General features: G+C 42.4%; 1 protein-coding gene across 4 annotated transcripts in view; it reads left to right on the forward strand.

The window, feature by feature from the left end:
* LOC137260483 (proline-serine-threonine phosphatase-interacting protein 1-like) overlaps positions 1–25,483 on the forward strand; it is a 100,363-nt gene that overhangs the window by 33,173 nt on the left and 41,707 nt on the right. For all 4 annotated transcript variants that reach the window (XM_067798151.1, XM_067798150.1, XM_067798148.1 and 1 more), the window contains exons 2-3: positions 15,397–15,497; positions 19,167–19,241. In XM_067798151.1, coding sequence (XP_067654252.1) covers positions 15,397–15,497; positions 19,167–19,241 — 176 coding nt within the window. The remainder of the gene's footprint in view (positions 1–15,396; positions 15,498–19,166; positions 19,242–25,483) is intronic.

Below are 25,483 nucleotides of genomic sequence, written 5' to 3' on the forward strand. Positions count from 1 at the left end.
TATCCTATATTTACAGGATTATGATTTATATCTAACACCGATATTGTCAGTTCAGGTATGTTACCCTGGGTTAATCTCTTATACTGCCGTGGTGAAAACGACTCGGTTCTACCGTCGTTGAATTTCTCAGTTTTCACCGGCACTGCTCTCAGTATAGTGGAAGGGTGGCCTCCTTGAATGTTATACGTTGTGCTCACCTGACCGAGATGAATGTATAGCTCTCGGTACGGTACTAGTTCGGGTAACTTCGTGCATGTGACGGTTGTTGTTGGTTTTATCTCGTCAGGAGACATACCGAGTATCCTCGCTAATGGTCGGCCGAGCCTCAAGGAGGTTCTTCCGTTGTTGATTAACACCACTGTACCGTTTGAGTCGTTCATCTTGAGTTCGGCTCCCAGGGGTTTGAAGACCTCGTCGTTTAGCGAGCACACGCTGTAGTAGCCGTCAGTTATTTGACTGCGAGTTCCACTGACGAACAGCTTATTGTTGCTGATATTAATGTTAGTCCATTGCGGTAGGTAGGTGATATCGCAGAGTGCGACTTCGAGTTGACCTGACGTGTTATCGATCGCGTGCGTCAGCTGAACGGCCTCACCGCTAGTTATTCCTGGAAGTGTTATGTACATATTATAATATATAATTTATATATTATAATATGGATTTAGCACACTTGAAAATCGTGGTGAATGCAGATGGTACGGGGTTTAAAACAACCTTTATTGATATCTTTGAAAAGTATGTCGTGTCCGTTAATAACGCGCAGGCGGTGGTAAACTGGAATCAAAACCCAATGCAGTTTTGGCAGAACCAACTCAACTTTGCTGTGTGGTGTGCGACGACAGGGTCGGGTGTGACACCAGACTATGGTATAGACGAACTGAGTAAGGCGGTTGTTTTGTTTCATATTTATTATCAAACGAGACGAATATTGAAGGAAATAAGTGCTCCTCTTCCCCAAGATAAAGCGTGGAGTATGACGAATAACCCCTATGATAGACGCGCTTATGAACGTATTTGTGGGGAGTTTGAGATTCCAACGAATAAAGACTTTCGCCTTCCTGGTGTGAACCATGGTCTCGGTATAGTTCTCGTGTACTTCTACAGGTCCGGAAAATATTATGCCGGTTCTAAAGATGGTTCATACAACCCACACCGTCATACATTTACAGGCCCCACAACGAATGAAAAGATCCATGTCAGCTGTATAAAGCAAACCAGTCCTGATGCAGCCACAGCCTGGACTAAAATGATCTCAAAAACATCGAAAGGATTCACTCGTGCTGGTACAATACGCTTGAACGACTCGATTCGAACGTACGTGTGGGCGCTGTTGGGTGCGCAGTCGATGACGCGTTCTAACATCCTCGGTAAGGGAACTGCTTACGACGCTCAGACACAATTCGTTTCCAACGTTGAGGATGCTATCAATTCTCCAGTTGATCTCCCGAGGGCTATCGACCGTTACCAAAACGTGTTAGAATACGCCAGATCGAAAGTCAATTACGTGTTCGGCGTGGGGTTGTACATGGCTCCGAGTGATATGCAACTGAGAATAAAAAAAGTGGTGGGTTATAACAACAAAATAGTCATAGCCACGGCGGACCAAAAGTTGGGTATCAACCCCGATATTAACACCCCACATATCCCACATACCCAACCACGTGAAACGGGTATAGTTGCGCCACCTCCGGAGCCTAAAGTTCATGTGGGGTTACCCCCGGGGGGTGTGGGGGTTTCCACCACCTATCAGCAGCATATTGATAATAAAACAGCCTTAGTGGTTGGTGGGGTAACTTTGGGACTTATTTGGTTAAAGATTTCTTAGCCGCTACGTACACCAGACCCGCCACGGCGACGATGGCTGCCCACAGGTTTTGACTGAGCCACATGGCAGTTTTAGACAGAGCGCTCAACAACCACGAGACGATGCTACCCAGTATGCCGGGAAGGGCTTCGGCGGCTTTACCAGCCAGTTTAGCTAGGCCTTCCCCGAGTTTTTTAATCCAGTCTTTAACACCACCACCACCGCCTGGGGTAACTCCCCCGCCGGCACTTGGGGGTGTGGGGGCACCCCCCACCAGTGACACCACCAAGGTTGATATGATGAAACCCAATGCAGTCAGAATGCTGGCGATGGTGATCCCTTGCTCCCGGAACAATATCCGAATCCTGTTGGCTAAAGTTGTATCTTCATTCAGTATTCTATCGATTGTTTCCCGAATGCGACTGATCTGGGATCGAAGATGTTCACGATTCGAGGAAGCGGCTTCCAATCGTGTACGTCTCTCGTCTTCTAAATCGCGTAGTCGTTCATTGATACGACTCTTCATATCATCGTCGTCAGTTTCGGTGAGTTTGGTTTTTTCCCTAGCGATGTGCTCGTCGATTTCGTTCAGTTTCCCCATGTTGTTCACGAGTTCTCCACGCACGCGTTTCACGGCTTCGTCTAAGCCGCGCAGTTCCCTTACCGGAAAGTCAAATCCCGGTAACGGTTTGTCCCAGTAGGTGCTCAACAGTTTTTCTATGCTGTCCGAGGCTTCTGTAGCACGCTCTGGCGTCATTTCATCTATAGTGGTGAGGTGGGATCTGGTAGCTTGCAGATCTTCTTTAACGGCCTTAGGTATTGCACCACCGTAATCAGGCATGTTTAGATGTTCATGGATAAATTCAACACCACCATTGCGGCTGGCTAGAGTTGACAAGGCCAGTGGTTTTTTATTGATCTTGTTAAAGAGGTCAACCTTTGGGGCAGACTTAAGACGTAGAACACCCTTTTTATCAATAAAAAAATTCTTATGGTATATACCCTGTGGTTCAACGTAGTTTTTATCACTTTTTAATCCTTCGTAATAATCATGTACCGTTGTTTCTAAAAGTTGTTGGCTCAATGGTGAACTAGTAAATGAGGTCTCCTGCACATCGGATGCCTGGGCACTAGCGCCCGGCATCTCATCCATAGGTATGTCTTCATCCATTAGTATTTAAATATATTTTATTTATATATAACAATGTACGGTAGAAAATTAGATCCTTTCAGAAAATTGAGAGAGCCATTAGGTGCCAGAGCCGTGCGACAGTCGGTGACTATCACCAACAATCCCAGCAAGATAGACCAGAATCAAACTCTGCTGGTTAGATTTCCAAACCTTGGTGAGAATGACCTCATTGTACCAGGCACTGTTCGACTGGCGTTTAATATCACGTTGACCTCCGACAACGACAAACGCGAGCTAGTGCGGAACGTGGGCCGAGCTATCATCAAGAAAACGACCGTCAAGATCAGCGGTAACGAGGTGCTGAGCATCGACGACAGCGACGTGTTTCACTGCTACAAGGATCTCTGGAAAAGCGAGAGAGAACGAGTCAATGATGTGTACCAGGGTATCAGCAAATCAACCCGGGCGCGCATAGGATACGTCTTCACGACAGACCAGCAAGACAAGCTATCGGACGGTGAAAAGGCCATCGCTCTAGCATACGGGAATCGATTCTGCGTGCCGCTCGACTTCGAGTTGCTCACGGGACACGCGCCGTTTTACCAGGCCGCGCTGGGTGATAGGCTAGAATACGAGCTCACGTTTAACGACTATAGCAAAGTAGTGCGTACGCCGAACGGTGATGAGGCCAGTTATGCCATAGACAACATCTCTCTGGAGTTCGACATGGTCACTAGCCCGGAGCTGGCCAGGCAGGTTCGAAGCCAGTACTCTGGGAAGATGGCTATCCTATACGATCGCGTACTGAGGCATAGATCAGTCGTGCGAGATAAGAGCGACACTGTGTGGAATATCAACCTGAACGTGCCGGCGCGATCGATGAAAGGTATCCTGGTCGTCCCCGTGGAGGATTACGATCCATTCCGGAGGGACAGCGAGAAGTTTTTCAACCCCGAGATTGAAAAGGTGGAAGTTACCATCGAGGGCGTGCCCAACCAGCTGTTCAGTCATGGTATGAGGCCACACCAGCAGTGGGATGAGATAAAAAAGCTACCAGTGGGGGATTACATAACAAAGGACCTGGACCTCGGCTCCGTGCAGATCGGTGAATACCTGACCACCAAGTACGCCCTATGGTTGGACATGCGATCCACGGATGATGATAAACTGCACGGTAGCGGGCGTCGTATAGATAACGGCAGCGAAGGGATAACTATCCAGATTAATAAGAAGGCTCAAACCGCTGGTAAGTTGAAATTATATCTGTACGTTATTATGGACGCGCAACTTAATATAGACAATGGGAGATTCGTGCAAGCCATCTACTAGTGGGGGGTACCCCCCCAATAAACTACCAACCTCTGGGGGGTGTGGGGGTCTCCCCCTCCCCACTGACCCACACTGCGCTATCATATGCGGGCAGACTGGCTGTGGGAAGACCGTTTTCGTCTTGGATATGTTGGAGGGTTACTACAAGGATGTGTTCGATAACATCGTTATCATGTGCCCTACTCTGGGCATGAATAAAACGTACGCGCGACCTTGGGTGATGACGGACCCGGACGTACACAAAATCGACCCTGGAACACGCCTGCAGGACTGGTTGAAAGCTCTTCACGAGAAATTTAAAGGGGAACCGACGCTGTTTATACTGGACGACTGCAGCGCTAATCGCGAGATAACAAAAAAGAGAGACATGCTATCGTACCTGGCCTTCTCCGGCCGGCATGCAAATCACAGCGTCTGGGTGCTAACGCAGAAGTTCAACTCGGTGTTGAAAGACCTCAGGGAGCAGACGCGATGGGTGGCCTTATTTCACTGCAAGGACAGGGATTCGTTCGAGGAGTGTTTGAGAGAGAACGATGTGATGAGTAAATTAGAACGGGAACGGGTAAAGAAACAGCTCGCTGAAACTAAACACGCTAAGCTCGTACTAAAGACCGACCAACCAGTTGCATATATAGTTTGCTAAGCAAAGCTAAGTAAAAGCTAAGCAAAGCTAAGCAAATGCTAAGCATAGCTATGATATTTGAAGTATTTGTCGTGTGCAACTTAACTTTCATTTCTCTGTGTTTTGTTTGGATCGGGTATTATATAGTTAAAACTAAATCTTACTTGTTATATTATAAGATGGAGTGTGAGGAATTGCTCGAACAATTGTCTGTGGAGGGTTCCCCAACTGGGGATTCCCCCAAGCGAGAGAAACTGGTGGCGTTGGCTGTTGGCGGCAAAGCCAAACATTACTTTGGAGACTACACTCCAGATAAAATTAACAAAATGTCAGCCGAAGAAATCGATAAGCTGTACGCTAGATACGAGTCCCGGCTCGGAGCAGAAATGACAAAGACAATAGGATCGGCTATGACCCAGATGTACACCGGTATTGTGTCACATTTCCTTCCCATTCCACCAGAGCGCCGACTTTACCTGTGGGAAGACCTAGATAAAGACCCTTTTATCGAACACGCCGTGAGCTCTATCAGCTGCGGGTTGTACCATAAATATGGTATGTTGTTGGCTCCAGTGACGGCGGCGATTATCACGGCAAAACATTGTCAATTTGAGAGAAAGAATAATAATAATAGTATAGATGGATGCTGCACAGGAAACCCCAGTGGAGGTACCCCCAACAGTGATGGAGGAGACCCCACCCCCAACAGTGGAGACCACTTCAACAGTAACCAGACAGAAGAATCCTAAGAGAGTAGCTGCCGGTAAAAAACGGTGGTGTAACCAACATAAAGTGACCAATCCAACCCGACTGTTGTTGGCTGTAGGCGTAACTGCTGCCTTGGCTATCTCGTGGTTATATACACGTGAGGGACGTGAGGTGGTACCTGAGGTGGTAACCCCCACTGTGGGGGGTACCCCCACCGTCGACCCGCATATCATGTTATAATTTTAATATTTTATATCATATACATAATGTCTGAGGGGAAAACGTTCGTCAACGACGCATACCACGCCACAGTGGTAGCTAGTCTAGCAGTAGGGTACGCTCGGTTAACTAAAATGGTGCTTAAACAACCAACTATCAAGCTAGATTTCAACCTGCAGGATATGGGTATGCTCATAATGAACCTTGGTATGGCGATGGCCACAAAAGACATCCTAGTAAAACAAGGAATAATACCTGATAATATAATGAAATAAATATAGGGATGGCTACGATAGCTATGATGGTCGGTGGGGCGTTAGTGAATGCCCTGGCATTTTCCGGGAGTAATTTCCTCTTCTCGAAACTACGAGATGATCACGCGGTTGAAATACAGGAAGAAAGGAAGCGACACGATCTCGCTACTGTGAAATTACAAAGAGCACAGGCCGAGTACGCTAAAAAACGTCTCCAGAGGATCGATTTTATTAACGAACAACTCAAGCGTGAAAACCATGCTATTAAAACATTCTACGATGTCGATGAAGCAATGAAAGAATACTACCTACTAACTGGTAAACGATTGGAAGCGCTCAATAAACCCACACTCGCTCAGTACTACACACCATCCAAGGGACAAATGAATCGTGAACTGGGCTTCATAGTGTTGGGTATAGCAGCTACTGCGTTGGTTGCAAAGCAATTAAACTAAAATACCTATATAAGTAAACATGAGACCCGCTCCATACCGATGCGAATATATACTTATGGGGAAGACCGAGGCCTGTGGTAGGAAATGCAGGAATCAGGGGTTCTGTTGTTTCCATATGGGAAGTCCTAACTATACGTGTTCTGTGTGTGGTTAAAGGACACTACTGTTTATGTAAAGCTCACGGAGCGAACGTAGTCAGACATCAACTCATATACGAGAATAAAAAAGGCTACATAAAAGAACGTAGGCGGCTGCTCAAGATAGACTCCAATTAGAGATTATACACACCTATGTATAGCTATGTCTGTGGAAAACATATTCAAATATGAACTGGCTTTATGGGGAAGCTTCAGATTTAAGATAATAGTGGACGTGGTATGGATTAAAGAGGGTGTTAAGTATACTCACCCCTTCGAATGGGAGCGGGATATCGCGTCTCAATACCATATAGAACGTTTTTCGAGTATAAGTGAATACAAGGAATACTATACATATGGAAATTAATTAAGCAACACCAAATTCAAAGACACATAAAAACTTAACAAAGTTTAACGAAGTAATTTTGATGATTGATTATTCAATTTTGATGTATTGACATACAGCATGAGCTTTTCATGGGTTGATATGACGCGCGTGAAGCTTGCACAGCGCACGTGCATTGCTTTAACCTCAACTTTCGAAAAATGCACTTTTTCCCTGGGGTGTTTACAAGCGCAGGTTGTCGATTGCATTCGGTTTTTCATTCATTTCAATGTCATGGCACGTAGGAAATTATCAGAGGCCACTCGTTGGCAAATAATCGGCATGAGGAATGCTGGTATGTCTCTAAGACAAATCGGGACTCAAATCGGACGACATCATTCCATAATTTCAAAACTTTTGAAAAAATACCGGGCCACTAATGAAGTTAAAGACCTGCCTAGACCAGGAAGACCCAGGAAGACCACAGTCCGGGAGGACAGAGCTTTACTGAGACTTGTACGGCCCAGGTCCTTCGACTCGAGCTCTCGGTTGAGACAGGAGTGGCTTCCAGGGAGACCCATCTCGAACAGGACTGTTCGGAATCGTCTGAAAGCTGCAGGATACCGGGCAAGGAGGCCAATCAAGCGACCCAGACTGTCTCCAGCCCATAAGGCAGCCCGACTGGCCTGGTGTAATGACCGTTTGCACTGGAACATTGCCTCTTATAGGAAGGTCCATTTCTCAGATGAGAGCCGGTTCTTGCTGCACATGGTGGACGGTCGTACTCGGGTCTGGAGGCAGAGGGACACAGCAATGGCTCCACGGAACATCCAGGAGACTGTGGCCTTTGGGGGAGGTTCCGTTATGGTATGGGGGTGCATTTCCATGAACTGCAAGTTGGATATCATTACCATCCGTGGCAACCTTAACGGTGTTCGTTACCAACAGGAGGTTCTTGACAGGGCTGTGGTACCTCATTTTGAGAACCATCCTCTGGCAACGAGACCCATATTTATGGACGACAATGCTAGACCTCACAGGGCGCATGCTGTAAATGATTTTTTGCGGCAAAATGCAATTGACAGAATTCCATGGCCTGCCATGAGCCCTGACCTCAACCCCATTGAACATTTGTGGGACTTTATTGGCCGTCGTGTGAGGCAGAGAGACCCACCAGTCCATAATCTCAACGAATTGACGGCTGCCCTGCATGAGGAGTGGAACAGGATCCCCCAGAATCAGATCCGGAGACTCATCCAAGGAATGAGGAGGCGTCTGGAATCGGTGGTGCGTGCGCAGGGAGGACACACTAGATATTGATGAAAGTCGGTGTGCAGACTCTCAGATGACTGTTCTTTCTTTCCATGTGACATTTGTGTTAATACACCTGACAACAACGTCTGTGGATGAATAGTAAATTGTGTCCATTTTTTCATGAATTTAAGACAGTTTTAAGAATTTGGATTTCGTTGCAATAAAGCAAAGTCTTGATACTTTTTCCCTTTAAGTTGTTTGTCAGAGATCGTCTGTTGAATAAAAAAGTGTCAAACTATATCAACCCGGCATATTTTGATTGTCAGAACACTTCAAAGTTGCTCCAATAGAAAAAATTGGGGTGTTGCTTGATTAATTTCCAGGTGTATATAACCAAGGTGAGTACTGGATTGAAACAGCCACACTATATATTTTACCAGGTACGTGGGACGATTTGACAGAATGTCTAGAATTGTACCCGGCCACCAGAAAATATTTTTTAAGAGTTACTGCCGACCAATTAGACATTGATTCTCTTAGGTGTAAACACTATGGCTACTGTGCGCGAGCTCAAGCGGGCCGCAAAGCAGAGAGGTGTTATCGGGTATTCTAGAATGCGGAAGCCAGCATTGTTGAGATTACTAGGTTTAGAAGTCCCTCCTACGGTAAAACAGTTAAAAGCTCAAGCGAAACAGCTTGGATACACGGGTTATTCAAAACTGGGGAAAGCCGGGTTAACCGCATTGTTATCACATACCCCAGTAGCACGTCCAACTGTAAAACAACTGAAAGCCGAGGCACACGATTTGGGTTTAGGTGGGTATTCTCGTATGAGAAAACCACAGCTTTTAGAATTATTACGACAGAATAGAGCTATTGACCTACAGTTCGTGCGCACTGAGCACGCCGTAGGCAATTATTTGAGAGGTTGGCGCATGCACATTGATAGAAACATAGACATTACAGATATCAAGCCTCTGATAGCTGATAAGGTCAACCAGGAACTAAATAATCTAGGAAGTATCAAGTTTCAGATCACAGTGAAAATGTCGCTCGATAAGCAGGTTGGGAGTACCACTGAGTATTTTCAACCTTACTTCCGAGGTAAACAAGAGGTCGTCACACATGCAGAGACCATTGACGCATCAATCGATACAAGTTTTCAGCAGATACGAGAATACCTAGAACGCTACACACACTTAGGGTCCGGGTGGGCTGTAGATAAAATCGATAATGTCTATCTAGATATAGCTAAATACGTGCCGTTCAGAGGTGGGTCATACCTAGCCTTGCCTCCCTACTATAAGAACAAACAAGCCATAGTAAACGTTAAGAATAGAGGAAACGATTGCATGAGGTTATCTCTCAGGTCAGCCTTATTTCCAGCTGCCACTAATCCGAACAGGCCTTCTAATTATCCACAGGACGATGGGCTTAATTGGGATGGTATAGATGAACCCACCCCAATATCCCAGATCACTAAAGTAGAAAAACAGAATAATCTGGCTATAAATGTCTTTGGACACGAAGGTAATACAACAATAATACACAGGGTCAGCCCGGTGAAGGATTGTCAAGTTATTAATTTATTCATGATTCAAAAAGGTGAAACGTATCACTACACGTGGATAAAACATCTCAGCCGGTTGTTGCACGACCAGTCGAAACACGTTGGGGAAAAACACTTTTGTGTATGATGCCTACACTGTTTCAGTCGGGCCGATTTATTAGAATCCCACCTGGAGGATTGCCAAGGTGTTGGGCAGACGGCCATACGAGTCGAAATGCCTAAGGAAGGTGAAAATATCCTAAAATTCGACAATCACAAGAATCAAATGTCTGTGCCTTATATTATATACGCCGACTTCGAAGCCTTAATTGTAGGGGAATCATCCACTAGTGGGAGTTTCACACACAAAACACAAGAGCATAAAGCCTGTTCGTTTGGATACATTGTCGTCCGTTGTGACGGGGAAACGAAAGCTCCGGTAGTGTATAGGGGTCCTGACGCGGCTGAAAGGTTTCTAAAGTGCTTGCAGGAGGAAGAAAAAATTATTAGGAATGCATTGTATAGAATCGCTCCCATGCGTATGACCAGAGCCGACAAGATAGCTCACACCAGTAGCACTAACTGTCATGTGTGCGACTCGCCACTTAACGGTGATTCGGTGAGAGATCACTGCCACATAACTGGTAAGTATAGAGGCGCCGCTCACAACGCGTGCAACCTCAAGCTTAAAATCAATCCTAAGACAATAAACATTCCCGTTGTCTTTCACAACTTGAGAGGATACGACTCTCACTTGATCATGCAGGCCATCGCGAAAATCGATGGTAATATAACGTGCATCCCCAACAACATGGAGAGATACATCTCCTTCAGCTTAAACGGACTTAGGTTCATTGACTCGTTTCAATTCCTCCTGTCGTCACTCGACAGTCTGGTCAAGGCCAACAATACCTTCCCTATCACAGATCGATACACAGACGCCGAGACTAGACACCTGCTCATGAGGAAGGGCGTGTACCCATATGAGTACATGGATAGCTGGGCTAAGTTCACAGAGACCAGACTACCTCCTATCGACTGTTTTTATAGCAAGCTGAATGAGGCGTCCGTCTCACGAGACGATTACTCGCACGCGATTAACGTATGGAATAAACTTGGTTGTAAGAACCTTGGCGATTATCACGACCTGTACTTGAGGACAGATGTACTGCTGTTAGCCGACGTGTTCGAGACGTTTCGGCAAACATGTTTAAAGCAGTATAAACTCGACCCCGCATGGTATTACACCAGCCCAGGTCTGTCGTGGGACGCCTTGCTTAGAAAGACCGGAGTTAATTTGGAATTGCTCACAGATTACGACATGCACCTATTCATTGAGAAAGGCTTGCGAGGTGGGATTTCCATGGCATCCAAACGATACGCTAAAGCAAATAATCAATACGTGAAAGGTTACGATCCTAACAAACCAACCAATCACATTCTCTACCTCGACGCAAATAACCTGTACGGCTGGGCTATGAGTCAGTATCTACCTACAGGAGGATTCGAATGGGTACCAAACGTTGATGTTATGAGCATTGCACCAGATTCGAACAAAGGGTATATCCTCGAAGTTGACTTAGAGTATCCCAAGGCATTACACGCATCGCACAACAGCTATCCCCTTGCACCCGAACGTATGAAGGTTAACACAGACTGGATGTCTGAGTACCAACATAACTTGTCAGGTGGTCGTGTGGCGGACGTTGAGAAACTCGTGCCTAACTTAATGAATAAGACCAAGTACATAGTTCACTATCGCAACCTACAGCTGTACCTGTCATTGGGTATGAGGCTGACCAAAATACATAGGGTGCTCATGTTCGACCAGAGCCCATGGATGGAGCCCTACATCAGAATGAACACAGACCTACGAAAAAAAGCCACCAGTGATTTTGAGAAAAATCTCTACAAGCTCATGAACAACTCGGTGTTTGGTAAGACTATGGAAAACCTGAGGAAACGCGTAACCGTGAAACTGGTTAGATCTAGTGAGGAAGACAAGCTCAGGAAATTAATAGCCAGTCCGGCATTCAACCGTAATAAAATATTCACAGACGACCTAGTTGCCATACACATGAAGAAAAGCCACATAAAATTCAACCGACCTGTTTACGTTGGGATGAGTATCCTCGATTTATCCAAACACCTGATGTACGACTTTTACTACAACGAGCTCAAGAAACAGTACGGCGACAGGTGCGAAGTGCTGTACACTGACACGGATTCCCTGCTGATGGAGATTCGAACCGAGGACGTGTACGAGGACATGAAAAAACACATCGATTTATACGACACCAGCGACTATCCTAAGACCCATACCATGCACAGCACGGTAAATAAAAAGGTCCTAGGTAAGATGAAGGACGAGTGTGCTGGCACGCCAATAGCTGAGTACATAGGTTTAAGGCCTAAGATGTATTCCATATTGAAAGCCGACAATAGTGAGATCCGGAAAGCTAAAGGGGTTAAGAAGTATGTGGTGAAACAACACATCAAACACGCCAGATTCAAGGAGGCCCTGTTCAAGACCCGTACCTTTAGGCATAAGATGAACACGCTTAGAAGTGATGGACATAAGATATACGGACTGACTATAAACAAGACGTCCCTATCGCCTATGGACACGAAACGTTGGATAGCTATTGATGGTATAAACACATACGCGTATGGACATGAAAAAATTTGAGGCTATTTATTACAGCCCGCGTGGATATTGGAAAGGAGCTAGCGCAGTAAATAATCTATCTAAAATGGCGCGAGTATCACCGGAGAAAGCCAAAGCGTGGCTTGAAAAACAAGCCCTGTGGCAGATCTATTTGCCGGCGCCACGCTACGTACCTAGAAGGAGTTTCGGGATTAACATACCTAATAGCATTCACCAGGCAGACCTACTGTTCCTACCTCATGATAAGAGGTACAAGTATGCCTTAACCGTAGTGGATGTAGCCAGTCGTTACAAGGAAGCCGAACCCTTGACCACGAAAGATTCGGCCAAAGTAGCCAAAGGATTAGAACACATATACAAACGCAGCCCGCTGACTTGGCCAACAGAGCTGCAAGTTGATCCCGGACGGGAGTTCATGGGTGCCGTTTCACAACTGCTAGCCAAACACGATACAAAGGTCAGACGTGGCACGGCCGGAGCCCATCGCAGCCAAGCTATAGTTGAGAGATTTAATAGGACTTTGGCTGAGCGCTTGTTCGGTCATCAGTATGCTAGGGAGATGACAACCACTGGAAAACGATCGACTGAATGGGTAGCGAGGTTACCCGAGGTTGTGTCGGCAATCAACCATGAAGTAACCCGGCTCACTGGTAAGAAACCGGCAGACGCTATCAAACTAAAATCAGTGTTAGCAGAGTCGTCCGCTCCATTGCGTGGAAAGGAGAAACAGATACCAGATAGGGCCTTAGTTAGGTATCTATACCAGCCGGGGGAACACGAGGGCGATAGCCGTAAGCGAGCCACCGATCCTATATGGTCAGTCAAAACTTACAACATAGATAAAGTGGATATGAAAGCCGACGAACCTAACTTGTACTACTTGAGGGGTGGGCCGGGTAGGGGGTTTGTAAGAGAAGAATTATTGATCGTACCGTACGGCACAGTGTTACCGCCTGCCAAGTCACGGTAAACGTGATGGCGTGGCTTTGTAGTAGGGGCAATAATAGCAAGAGCTAAGGGTCCCACCAAAGCCTCATTTAGTAAATGAGGCTTTTTAGAGGGGTTTTTGAAAAGTGTTTTCGGACTATCATTCCCTATACTACTTCTGCAGATCTTTGAAATTAATACTTTCAGGTAGCAAATTTCTGTTCAAAATCCTATTTTGCATCCTGAAAAAACGCACGGTAGCAACAACTTGCTACCTTGCATTTGCACTTGTGCATGTTTGCTTGTAAAAAAATGCTCATCGTAGCATCTGAGTCTTGCAATAATCACATAATCGTGACTGAGAAGATCATTTCTAGATGTGTACAAGTAAAGTAATTCCTTATTGATTGCTTGATAACACCAGTATGAGGAGATACCCAACAAGCTATCAACTGATAATATCAGACCCGTGAAGGTCCCGGGGTAGAATAGGCCTTCAGCAACCCATGCTTGCCATAAAAGGTGACTAAGCTTGTCGTAAGAGGCGACTAACGGGATCGGGTGGTCAGACTCGCTGACTTGGTTGACACATGTCATCGGTTCCCCATTCCGCAGTTCGATGCTCATGTTGTTGATCACTGGATTGTCTGGTCCAGACTCGATTATTTACAGACCGCCGCCATATAGCTGGAATATTGCTAAGTGGGACGTAAAACTGAACTCACTCACTCACTCACTCACTGATAATATCAGGTATTTTAAGCAATAGGAAAAATGCTGCTACCATGTAAAAGATTTGAAAAGGTTAATTTCGAACACTGATATCTTTGGTCAATTGGTTTTTGTTAATATATTATTCAATAGTGTAAGAATATTTTTTGTAAATGAGTTTGTATATTCTTATAATAGATACTTACATATATATGATGGTGAGATCCTCTCATCAATGGGGGGTGGGGGATGGGGGTGGGGAAATCATTTAATTAATATTGAGACAATTAAGTTTCAATAAGTGTTTTAGAATTCATATTTACATCATATCTGCTATGTGGATATAATGCATTATCTAGCCTCATGTAAGAATGTCAAGTTTTGATTGGTCCACGCGACTCTGATAAAATACCATATACATCCATCACGATCCGCAAGCAGGAGTATAAAAGTCGTGTAATCCCGGCCTGCTACGAGAGTCATGTCACCCCGGTACGCATCAGTGATGACACAAAGTGAGAAAAGCCTTTAGTAACATACGGTGCATTGAGGTCAAACAGTGGCATCTCACGTATATAAACACAAGTCAATTCAATGCATGTTGTTTTGTTTTGATTTAGTGAAAACATTCAGCTAGATAAATGCGTTATCACATTGTGTCAAGGGAAATATGGGGTTTTATCAGTCCCTCGTAAGGTTGTATTCACCGAGCCAGAGGAGTTCCCTCGACACAACGTTATAACTTATACTGTAGTGTCTGTATTTCCCATATTTTAGTGTTATAATTCCTGTATTGGATTATGAATAATTCCTCTATAGTGTTGTGTGAATAATTCCTCTATATTTTTGTGTGAATAATTCCTGTATTGTTGTGTGTATAATCCCTGTATTGTTGTGAATAATCCCTGTATTGTTGTGAATAATCCCTGTATTGTTGTGTTTATGATCCCTGTATTGTTGTGTGTATAATCCCTATATTGTTGTGTGTATAATCCCTGTATTGTCGTGTGTCTGATTCCTATTCTTGTGTTAGTTGGACCTGTCTTTCTGTCAGTTGGACCTTCCTTTCTTGCTAATCCCATGGCCATTTCAACAGTTTGACTGTTGAAATGATGACTGATGTTTCCTACAGTCTACTATGTTTAGGTGGACAAATCCTAGTGATGCATCTCCTGCTGGGAGCCAACACATATTGTGAAATAGTTCCATCTGTTATCTACAGGATAAAGAGTAGTTTGAAATTTCCCTACAGTACTGAAATTATATTCATGAAATCATGGTTATCTGACTTTATATTCGCAGGGCTCGAGCTTCACCAGTACTGCTGGGTTTGAGGCCCTAGCTCAGCGAATGAAAGATGGCCGTCATATGTGTAAAGAATTTGAAGAATACCTGAAACAAAGGTAAGTCACTTCATGTTCCACTGAAGCCGTCAACCCTGCCAACATAGAATCCCATGGTCTCTTGAAACCTGCCACTGTTGGTTCCTGGATGCAAGAAAATATTGAATTTGGTAATTTTTATAAATTGCAAAATGGTTTAGTTTAAACATATTTTGTTCACATTGAGGACTGGGGACAAGTTCTTTCAATTTATGAAACCCCTCTTAAAAGATTTGGACACCACAGATGTATTTTCAACTACAGGATCATAAATATACATTGATATGTACAGACGGCCCGTTGTAAATATACATGGATGTGTACAGAAGGCCCATTGTAAATATGCACGGATGTGTACAGACAGCCCATTGTAAATATACACTGACATGGACAAAAGGCCCATTGTAAATATACATTGATGTATACAGAAGGCCCATTGTAAATATACATTGATGTGTACAGAAGGCGCATTGTAAATATACATTGATGTGTACAGAAGGCCCATTGTAAATATACATTGATGTGTACAGAAGACCCATTGTAAATATACATTGATGTGTACAGAAGATCCATTGTAAATATACATGGATGTGTACAGAAGACCCATTGTAAATATACATTGATGTGTACAGAAGACCCATTGTAAATATACATTGATGTGTACAGAAGGCCCATTGTAAATGTACATTGATGTGTACAGAAGGCCCAATGTAAATATACATTGACATGTACAGAAGGCCCATTGTAAATATACATTGATGTGTACAGAAGGCCCATTGTAAATATACATTGACATGTAAAGAAGGCCCATTGTAAATATACATTGATGTGTACAGAAGGCCCATTGTAAATATACATTGATGTGTACAGAAGGCCCATTGTAAATATACATTGATGTGTACAGAAGGCCCATCATTAATCATATGCACAGAATGTCCATAAAACAGTGACTAATCAGCACAGTTAGCTGGTAAGGACTGCTTCTGGAGAGAGTGACGAGAACACTTGAGTGAAGTGAACAGTAAACCAATATGACACGACTAGTAAGAGGCTATCTGTCTCACTTACACTACGACCCTGTCAAGTGTCAAGTGATTAAACATATATCATTTCAAGCAGGTGTTTTGAAGAGTAATGTGATCGTCAAACAGACATTAATCATATTGTTGTGATAGTGTACTCTAGACCAGGGTTAGTACGTAGTGGAAAATTAACTATAACTTACAAAAATATTTACTTTCATCCAACAAAACTTGAAATATCATTTTAACCAACTAAACTTGAAATCCACTTTTTTATGTAATGAGAAATGCAAAATATACCTACAAGCAATGAAATTTGAACTTACTATGAAAATTAACTGTCTATTTAGCAAATGTTAAATGTTAATGTGTAACTGCCTCAAATATGTCTGTTTCTATTTCTATTTTATCTATGCTATTCTAGGTTAATCATATCAGTTTGAGAGAGCTACCTGTTTATCTGTCACTAGCGCTTACAACTCAACATCTAACCGCTGTCTACAGACCGTCGCCATATAGCTGAAATATTGCTGAGTGCGGCGTAAAACTAAACTCACTCACTCACTCACTCTAAACGCTGTCAAGTATACGTCGTTGAACATTGCACAGAATCCTAAGCAACATGAAAAGTTAGTGAGAAGCAGTTGTGTTTGTGCTATGAAACAATGGTGTCCGAAAACATCTGTTCTTTACCAGACCCTTCAGAACAAAGATTGAAGTAGTATCTGATAGCTTTCTTTACCAGACCCTTCAGAACAAGGATTGAAGTAGTGTCTGATAGCTTTCTTTACCAGACCCTTCAGAACAAGGATTGAAGTAGTGTCTGATAGTTTTCTTTACCAGACCCTTCAGAACAAGGATTGAAGTAGTGTCTGATAGCTTTCTTTTGCTAGGAAAGTATATGTTACGCTTCACAGCTGTCCAAATGGAATTGTGTGATTTTAATTTTCTTAGTGCTAGTGACAGATAGATTTGTGTTCCAATAAATATGAAATATCACCTGCCCAGTTGCCTGGATGAAGGCTGACAGAGGATATTATAGGAGATCTATGTAGTGTACATATCCTAGCAACTAGTACTTGCTCAAGGCAATGGTACTTTTTTATCATTGAACATTGAATATCAGTCTCAATGGAACGTGCTATACTCTTAAAAAAATAAGGGAACTTGAACTTTGAAGTCTGATAGAAAGAAAAGCCTAGGCGGAACATTACAATGACATTCATCTTGTGTATGCAGCATCATTTCACGTCATCACCACATGCAAACACAATGCATGGGAAGCATGTGCACAATGTTGGAGCCTCCTACACGTGCAGGAGGTGTCCTGACTTTTTCAGACAGGTCAATAAATCACTGTATTTCCTGATAATTTTCTTGCATCCGTGCATGGTCAGGGTTTCAGGGTCAAATCACATGCTTAGTAACTGACTGAAAGCTGTAAACCTGAAATTTTCATGTCATACTCCAGTCACCTAACAAGGGGGATAACTGAACAAACAGCTGTGATTTGTTTGAAATCCATGTGGTGATGCATTCTCAAAACATCCATTATTATTGTATCAGCATTTAAAGAGACCCACACATCTCCCAGTTTCAAAAATCATACATTGTCCCAGTTCCCCTACTTTTTTTCTCAACTCATTCGACATCATACAACTTGCACTGCCACACAAGGTGCATTGAGTTTAATGTGGCTTTCTCATTCTACTGATGTACTCATTCACAGCTTGGTGGATTGTACACAGTCACAGCTTGGTGGATTGTACACAGTCACAGCTTGGTGGATTGTACACAGTCACAGCTTGGTGGATTGTACACAGTCACAGCTTGGTGGATTGTACACAGTCACAGCTTGGTGGATTGTACACAGTCACAGTACTTTGTCCAAGTTTACTTTCTTAGTAAAGTGCAGATTCTAGAAATTGTCTTAGTTTGAGTCTCATCTGAGATTCGAAACCACACCATGAGAATCAGGTGATTTCATATCCTCAGCCTGTCACCACCAAATAAAAGTACAGCTGCCAGTAATCCACCCACACTGCCCTCGTCCATCTGACTTCCACATGCCGTCTTGTATTGTTATCACAAACAACCACAGTGTACTACCTACGTACTTATTACCATCTCATTATATATCAAACTCATCAGTTGTATGAAGTCACCCGTAATCACTCTATACAGCAGCACCGTGAAGGTCCGAGGTAGAATACCTGTGAAGGTCCGGGGTAGAAAACCCGTGAAGGTCTGGGGTAGAATACCCATGAAGGTCCTGGGGTAGAATACCTGTGAAGGTCCCAGGGTCGAATACCCATGAAGGTCGGGGGTAGAATACCCGTGAAGGTCCCGGGGAAGAATAGGCCTTCAGCAACCCATGCTTGCCATAAAAGGCAACTATGTTTGTCGTAAGAGGCAACTAATGGGATCGGGTGGTCAGGCTCGCTGACATGGTTTGCACATGTCATTGGTTCCCAATTGTGCAGATCAATGCTCATGCTGTTGATCAGTGGATTGTCTGGTCTAGACTCGATTATTTACAGACTGCTTCAATATAGCTGGAATATTGCTGAGTGCCTGACTCACTCACTCGCTCACTCACTCACTCACTCACTCACTCTAGACAGCAGTAGCCCACTCTGCTGAGATTTCAGTCTGTTTTGTGTTGCAGGTATGAGGCAGAGAACAGGTACTCAAAAGATTTACAGAAACTAGAGAAAAACATGAAGCTCAAAGAAGAAACAGGGTAGGTGATCAGATAAATTAGATAAGTAATTTGAACTGAAATACTGTAATTCATGAAATTTATCTGAAAAATTTGTCTGTACTTTATATCGCATTATTGGAATGACACATATTTGAGCTTGGCCATCACTTCTTTTGAGAATAAAATAAAAAACAGAAAAACATAAAATGTGTTCCCTTCATGTCCATGAGTGAAACACCATTGTCTGAACGTATTGTTGTAGTCACTCTTGTCTTGTGTCCATTGGTGAAACTACCACTGTCTGAGCATATCGTTGTTGAGAATCATTTCTTGTTCTCCATGGATGAAACTACCATTGTCTGAGTGTATCATTGTTGAGAGTCTTTTCTTGTAACCATTGGTGAAACTACCAATGTCTGAGCATATCATTGAGAGTCTTTCCTTGTTGGCCATTGGTGAAGCTACCATTGCCTGAGCATATCGTTTTGGGGATTCATTCTTGTTGTCCATGGATGAAGCTGCCATTGTCTGAGTGTATTCTTGTATAGTCAGTCTGTTCGTGTTGTCCATAGGTGAAACTACCAATGTCTGAGCATATCTTTGTACAATCAGTCGTTTTTTTGTTGTCCATTGGTGAAACTACCAATGTCTGAGCACATCGTTGAGAGTATTTTCTAGTTGTCCATGGGTGAAACTACCATTGTCTGAGCGTATTGTTGTAGAGTCAGTCTTTTCTTGTCCATTGGTGAAACTACCATTGTCTGAGCATATCGTTGTTGAGAGTCTTTTCTTGTTGTCCATTGGTGAAGCTACCATTGTCTGAACATATCATTCTGGAGAGTCTTGTCTAGTTGTCCATTGGTGAAATTGCCATTGTCTGAGATTATCGTTGTTGAGAGTCTTTTCTTGTTGTCCATTGGTGACACTACCATTGTCAGAGCGCATTGTTTTTGAGAGTCTTTTCTTGTAACCATTGTTGAAAGTACCAATGTCTGAGCGTGTTGCTATTGAGAGTATTTTCTTCTTGTGCATTGGTGAAACTACCATTGTCTGAGCATGTCATTGTTGAGAGTATTTTCTAGTTGTCCATTGGTGAAGCTACCATTGTCTGAGCATATTGTTGTTGAGAGTCTTTTCTTGTCCATTGGTGAAATTACCATTGTCTGAGCATATCGTTGTTGAGAGTCTTTTCTTGTTGTCTATTGGTGCAACTACCAATGTCTGAGCATATCGTTGATCAGAGTCTTTTCTAGTTGTCCGTTGGTGAAGCTACCATTGTCTGAACATATCATTCTGGAGAGTCTTGTCTAGTTGTCCATTGGTGAAATTGCCATTGTCTGAGCATATCGTTGTTGAGAGTCTTTTCTTGTTGTCCATTGGTGACACTACCATTGTCAGAGCGCATTGTTGTTGAGAGTCTTTTCTTGTAACCATTGTTGAAAGTACCAATGTCTGAGCGTGTTGCTATTGAGAGTATTTTCTTCTTGTGCATTGGTGAAACTACCATTGTCTGAGCATGTCATTGTTGAGAGTGTTTTCTAGTTGTCCATTGGTGAAGCTACCATTGTCTGAGCATATTGTTGTTGAGAGTCTTTTCTTGTCCATTGGTGAAATTACCATTATCTGAGCATATCGTTGTTGAGAGTCTTTTCTTGTTGTCTATTGGTGCAACTACCAATGTCTGAGCATATCGTTGATCAGAGTCTTTTCTAGTTGTCCGTTGGTGAAGCTACCATTGTCTGAACATATCATTCTGGAGAATCTTGTCTAGTTGTCCATTGGTGAAATTGCCATTGTCTGAGCATAACGTTGTTGAGAGTCTTTTCTTGTTGTCCATTAGTGATACTACCATTGTCTGAGCGTATTGTTGTTGAGAGTCTTTTCTTGTAACCATTGTTGAAAGTACCAATGTCTGAGCGTATTGTTATTGAGAGTATTTTCTTCTTGTCCATTGGTGAAACTACCATTGTCTGAGCATGTCATTGTTGAGAGTCTTTTCTTGTTGTCCATTGGTGAAGCTACAATTGTCTGAGCATATCGTTGTTGAGAGTCTTTTCTTCTTGTCCATGGGTGAAACTACGATTGTGTGAGTGTATTGTTTTTGAGAGTCTTTTCTTCTTGTCCATTGGTGAAATTAGTGTGGCCTTATTTTCTCACCTTGTAGGGCATCTGACTGTGTTGACAAAGTCAGAAATTTGTAAGTAATCTTGTCAGTAATTTTCTGAGAATTCATATTGTTATTTGTGAGTTCTTATGTGAGCTAATGTGTGTATGACTGAGTAAGCCAGCCTCTGATTGTATCCTTCATGAGGAGGCACATGACTGAAATATTGTTGATACACCCCCCATACTTCAACAGAAGATGGGTCATGTTTGGTGATTGACTTTGGCAACAACAGACAACCATATATTGTTGTGAACAGAGTTTGTAAACCACTTGACCTTCACTGTTTTGGTATACTAAGGATAACACGATTAAAGTCAAGGACAGTACCCTTGATGCCAGATTTTGTTTTAAGTTCTTCAAAAGTTAGAAAGCTGTGGTCATTACAAATATCTTTAATACAAACTACTCCACATTTAATCCAGTTATGAATGATGAAGCTTGACTGGTTACACTGGTGATTTAGCCATAGTGGTTGCATGAGTATTTCGTTAATATCGTTATTATTACATGAATATCTTTTAACATATCTCGGCCAAGCATCAAGAGAGTCTTTCCAAAATGGATTTTTGACTTTATAGTGTGTAGAAATATTGGCTCCTAGGAGAAGAAGGTTTTGCAAAGGGAAACCAGCAGGATCATAGTTCTTAGAATTAGAGATGTATCTCTTCAAGCATGAAAGCTTTAATGAGTCATCAAAGATTTTCACATCGACCATTCTAAGACCACCTTCTTCGTACGTTTGCACTAAATTAGTTCATTTTATTTTGTCAGTTTTGTCATTCCATATAAACTTGTAAAATATAAACTTGTTTGATTCAGTAATAAATGATTTTGGGGGATTAGGGAGAGATGAGAATATGTGGACCATCGTGGATAAAGCTAAAGTTTTTATGATGGTTATTTTTCCAATCGTTAAATTACGTTTTCTCCATATACATAAAATTCTTTTTATATTTTCTCTTCTTTGTATTGATTGCCCATAGGTCTTCTAATTGAGCGTTTAATTTGATTCCCAATATGTCAAAGTTACCATTATGCCAATGTGGCTTATAATCGTGAGAGACCCGTGAAGGTCCCGGGGTAGAATAGGCCTTCAGCAACCCATGCTTGCCATAAAAGGTGACTATGCTTGTCGTAAGACGCGACTAACGGGATCGGGTGGTCAGACTAGCTGACTTGGTTGACACATGTCATCGGTTCCCCATTGCGCAGACCGATGCTCATGTTGTTGATCACTGGATTGTCTGGTCCAGACTCGATTATTTACAGACCGTCGCCATATAGCTGGAATATTGCTAAGTGCGACGTAAAACTAAACTCACTCACTCACTCACTCACTATAATCGTGAGATAAAACTGTTTGACTACCTGCCAATGAACCTATCCATACTGCTTTTGTTTTGTCTATATTTATTTTCAAACCTGACATTTTGTAAAAAGAGAGCAAAGTTTTCATAGCTTCGTTAAGAGAACTTTCAGATCTGTCCAAAAACAATTCAGTGTCATCTGCATTTTGACCAATAGTATGTTCGATGTCGTTTAACACAATTCCATTTTATATTACTGTTGTCTCTGATCATTATTCCTAGTATTTCTGCTACCAATAAGAATAAATATGGAGAGATGGGATCACCCTGTCTACATCCCCTTTCATTATCAAAAAAGTCTGATAAATGACCATTTTGTATCATACACGAGGATGGATTAGAAATCAGTATGTTTTGTTAACCCATTTTTTAAGGTTGCATCCAAACGTAATACGAACAAAAAACAATTTGAATATATTGAAGATATCTATGTGTTCTCCTTGGAACAATTTGATTAAACCTAGTAAAGGCTCAAGGATATTTTACGACAATTTCATATCTGACTATAACATTCCGAATGTGTGTCTCAAATGGAACAGAGAACCAAGTGAGTTGTTGAATTGGAAAAGCATGTATTCACTGTATAGACAATCCTCGAAAGACACGAAACTTTTAGATTTTCAATATAAATTTTTACACAATTGGTAGATAATGACCTATGTGCATCATGTGGCTGAGAGCCAGCAAGAATAATTCCCGTGTATATCTTGAGTGCCCAATCGTCCAAATGTTCTGGGCTGAATTTAGCAATTTCATAACCCAGTTTCTTGGCAAAATGTACGAAATGTCTAACCTCAATTTTCGGTTGTGTTGCAGTGGAAACCACTTACCCAACGACATGATTCTATTAGCAAAGCGCCACATTTTCGTTAAGAACATAAGAGGACACAAACCCAGCTTCACAATCTACAGAGCATTATTATGGGACGTTTATGAGACAGAGAAATTTATCGAAAAGAAAACCGTCAACGTGAAAAACTTCAACAGAAAATGGAATGTCATTGCTGCAATCGTGTAACTAGAAACAAACCTCTTGCATTCGCTGTATCACCTATGTATCAGCTGTACTGTTTAATCCAGACATGTCCAATACGAAACATATCGTACCGTCAGCCTTCCTACTATGCAATTTGTTACTACATTCTATTCTACCCATATATCCTGTTGAACTGTAACCAAGTAAAGTGAATTAAAAATACCACAAAAAAACAAAACACTTGACCTTCTGGGTTGACATCTTATTATCTATGCCATCCATCACCATAGCAACTGAGTGTTCGATTGTTTCCATAGTTATGTTGTTCAACATTCCCGAGCTGCAACAATCAGCTGACCGGAAATAAGTCCATAAATGACAAGGAAATAATTCAATATTGTACATGCAATTTTGTGTTGAAATCAATAGAAATCACAACAAAGACAGTAGCGAACAAAATGTGGCAGTACACAGTCAATGACAATATGACAGTGCTTGCAGTAATAGTGACAGTCAATGCAGTAGGAAAACGTGTGATAGTGACACACTAACGGACAATGATGAGAAACATATTTATTTCTTACAGACACTGACAGTGCTTGCAGTAATAGTGACAGTCAATGCAGTAGGAAAACATGTGATAGTGACACACTAACGGACAATGATGAGAAACATATTTATTTCTTACAGACATAAAGGGTCTTGTTCTAGAATAGCTGCATGTTTTGTTCTTTCGTGACTGAATGTCTTGATTGTTCTAGAGTGACTGAATGTCTTGTTCTAAAGTGACTGAGTGTCTTGTTCTAGAGTGACTGAATATCTTGTTAGAGAGTCACTACATGTCTAGTTCTAGAGTGACTAAATGTCTTATTCTGGAGTGATTGAGTGTCTTCTTCTAGAGTGAATAAATGTCTTGTTCTAGAGTGACTGATTATCTTGTTCTAGAGTGACTGAGTGTCCTATTCTAGAGTGACTGCATGAGTGTCTTGTTCTTCAGTTCTAGAGTGTCTTGTTCTAGATTATCCAAGAGTAATTTTCTTGTAAAGTGAATGTTTCATTTTGTTTTAGAGACTCTGAGCTTCTTGTCTTATTGTAGAGCATCTCAGTTTTTTGTAGAGTGTATGGGTTTGGTGAAAAATATCTCAGTGTCTTGTTGTTGGCTGTCTGAGGGTCTTGGTATTGACCATCTGTGGCTTTTCTTGTAAAGTGTTGGAGAGTGTTGTTGTGAAGAATAAGTGTATCTTCTTGTTCTAGGGTTCTGGAACATTCCTGGAACAAGCTGAGGTAAGATGGGTAATGCCTTGTCCTAGGGTGTATGAACATCATGTTTTTCACTGCCTGAGTTTCTTGTTGTTGACTGTCTGAGTATCTTCTTGTAGAAAGTCTGAATATCCTGTTTTACAAGTCTGAGTGCCTTGTAAGGAGCTCTGGAGGAGTCTAGGTGGTTTGTTATAGAGTTCTGGAGAAGTCTCAGTGTCTTGTTATGGATTTCTGGAGAAGTCTCAGTGTCTTGTAGAGTTCTGGATAAGTCTCAGTGTCTTGTTATAGTGTTCTGGAGAAGTCTCAGTGTCTTGTTGAGTTCTGGAGAGGTCTCAGTGTCATGTTATGGAGTTCTGGAGAAGTCACTGTACCTTGTAGAGTTTGGGAGAAGCCTCAGTGTCTTGTGAAAGAGCTCTGGAGAAGTCTTAGTGTCTTGTTATAGAGTTCTGGATAAGTCTCAGTGTCTTGTTATGGTGTTCTGGATAAGTCTCAGTGTCTTGTTATGGATTTC

Source organism: Haliotis asinina, chromosome 13 (genome assembly GCF_037392515.1).
Source record: "Haliotis asinina isolate JCU_RB_2024 chromosome 13, JCU_Hal_asi_v2, whole genome shotgun sequence".
In the NCBI taxonomy this organism is placed as follows: Eukaryota; Metazoa; Mollusca; class Gastropoda; order Lepetellida; family Haliotidae; genus Haliotis; species Haliotis asinina.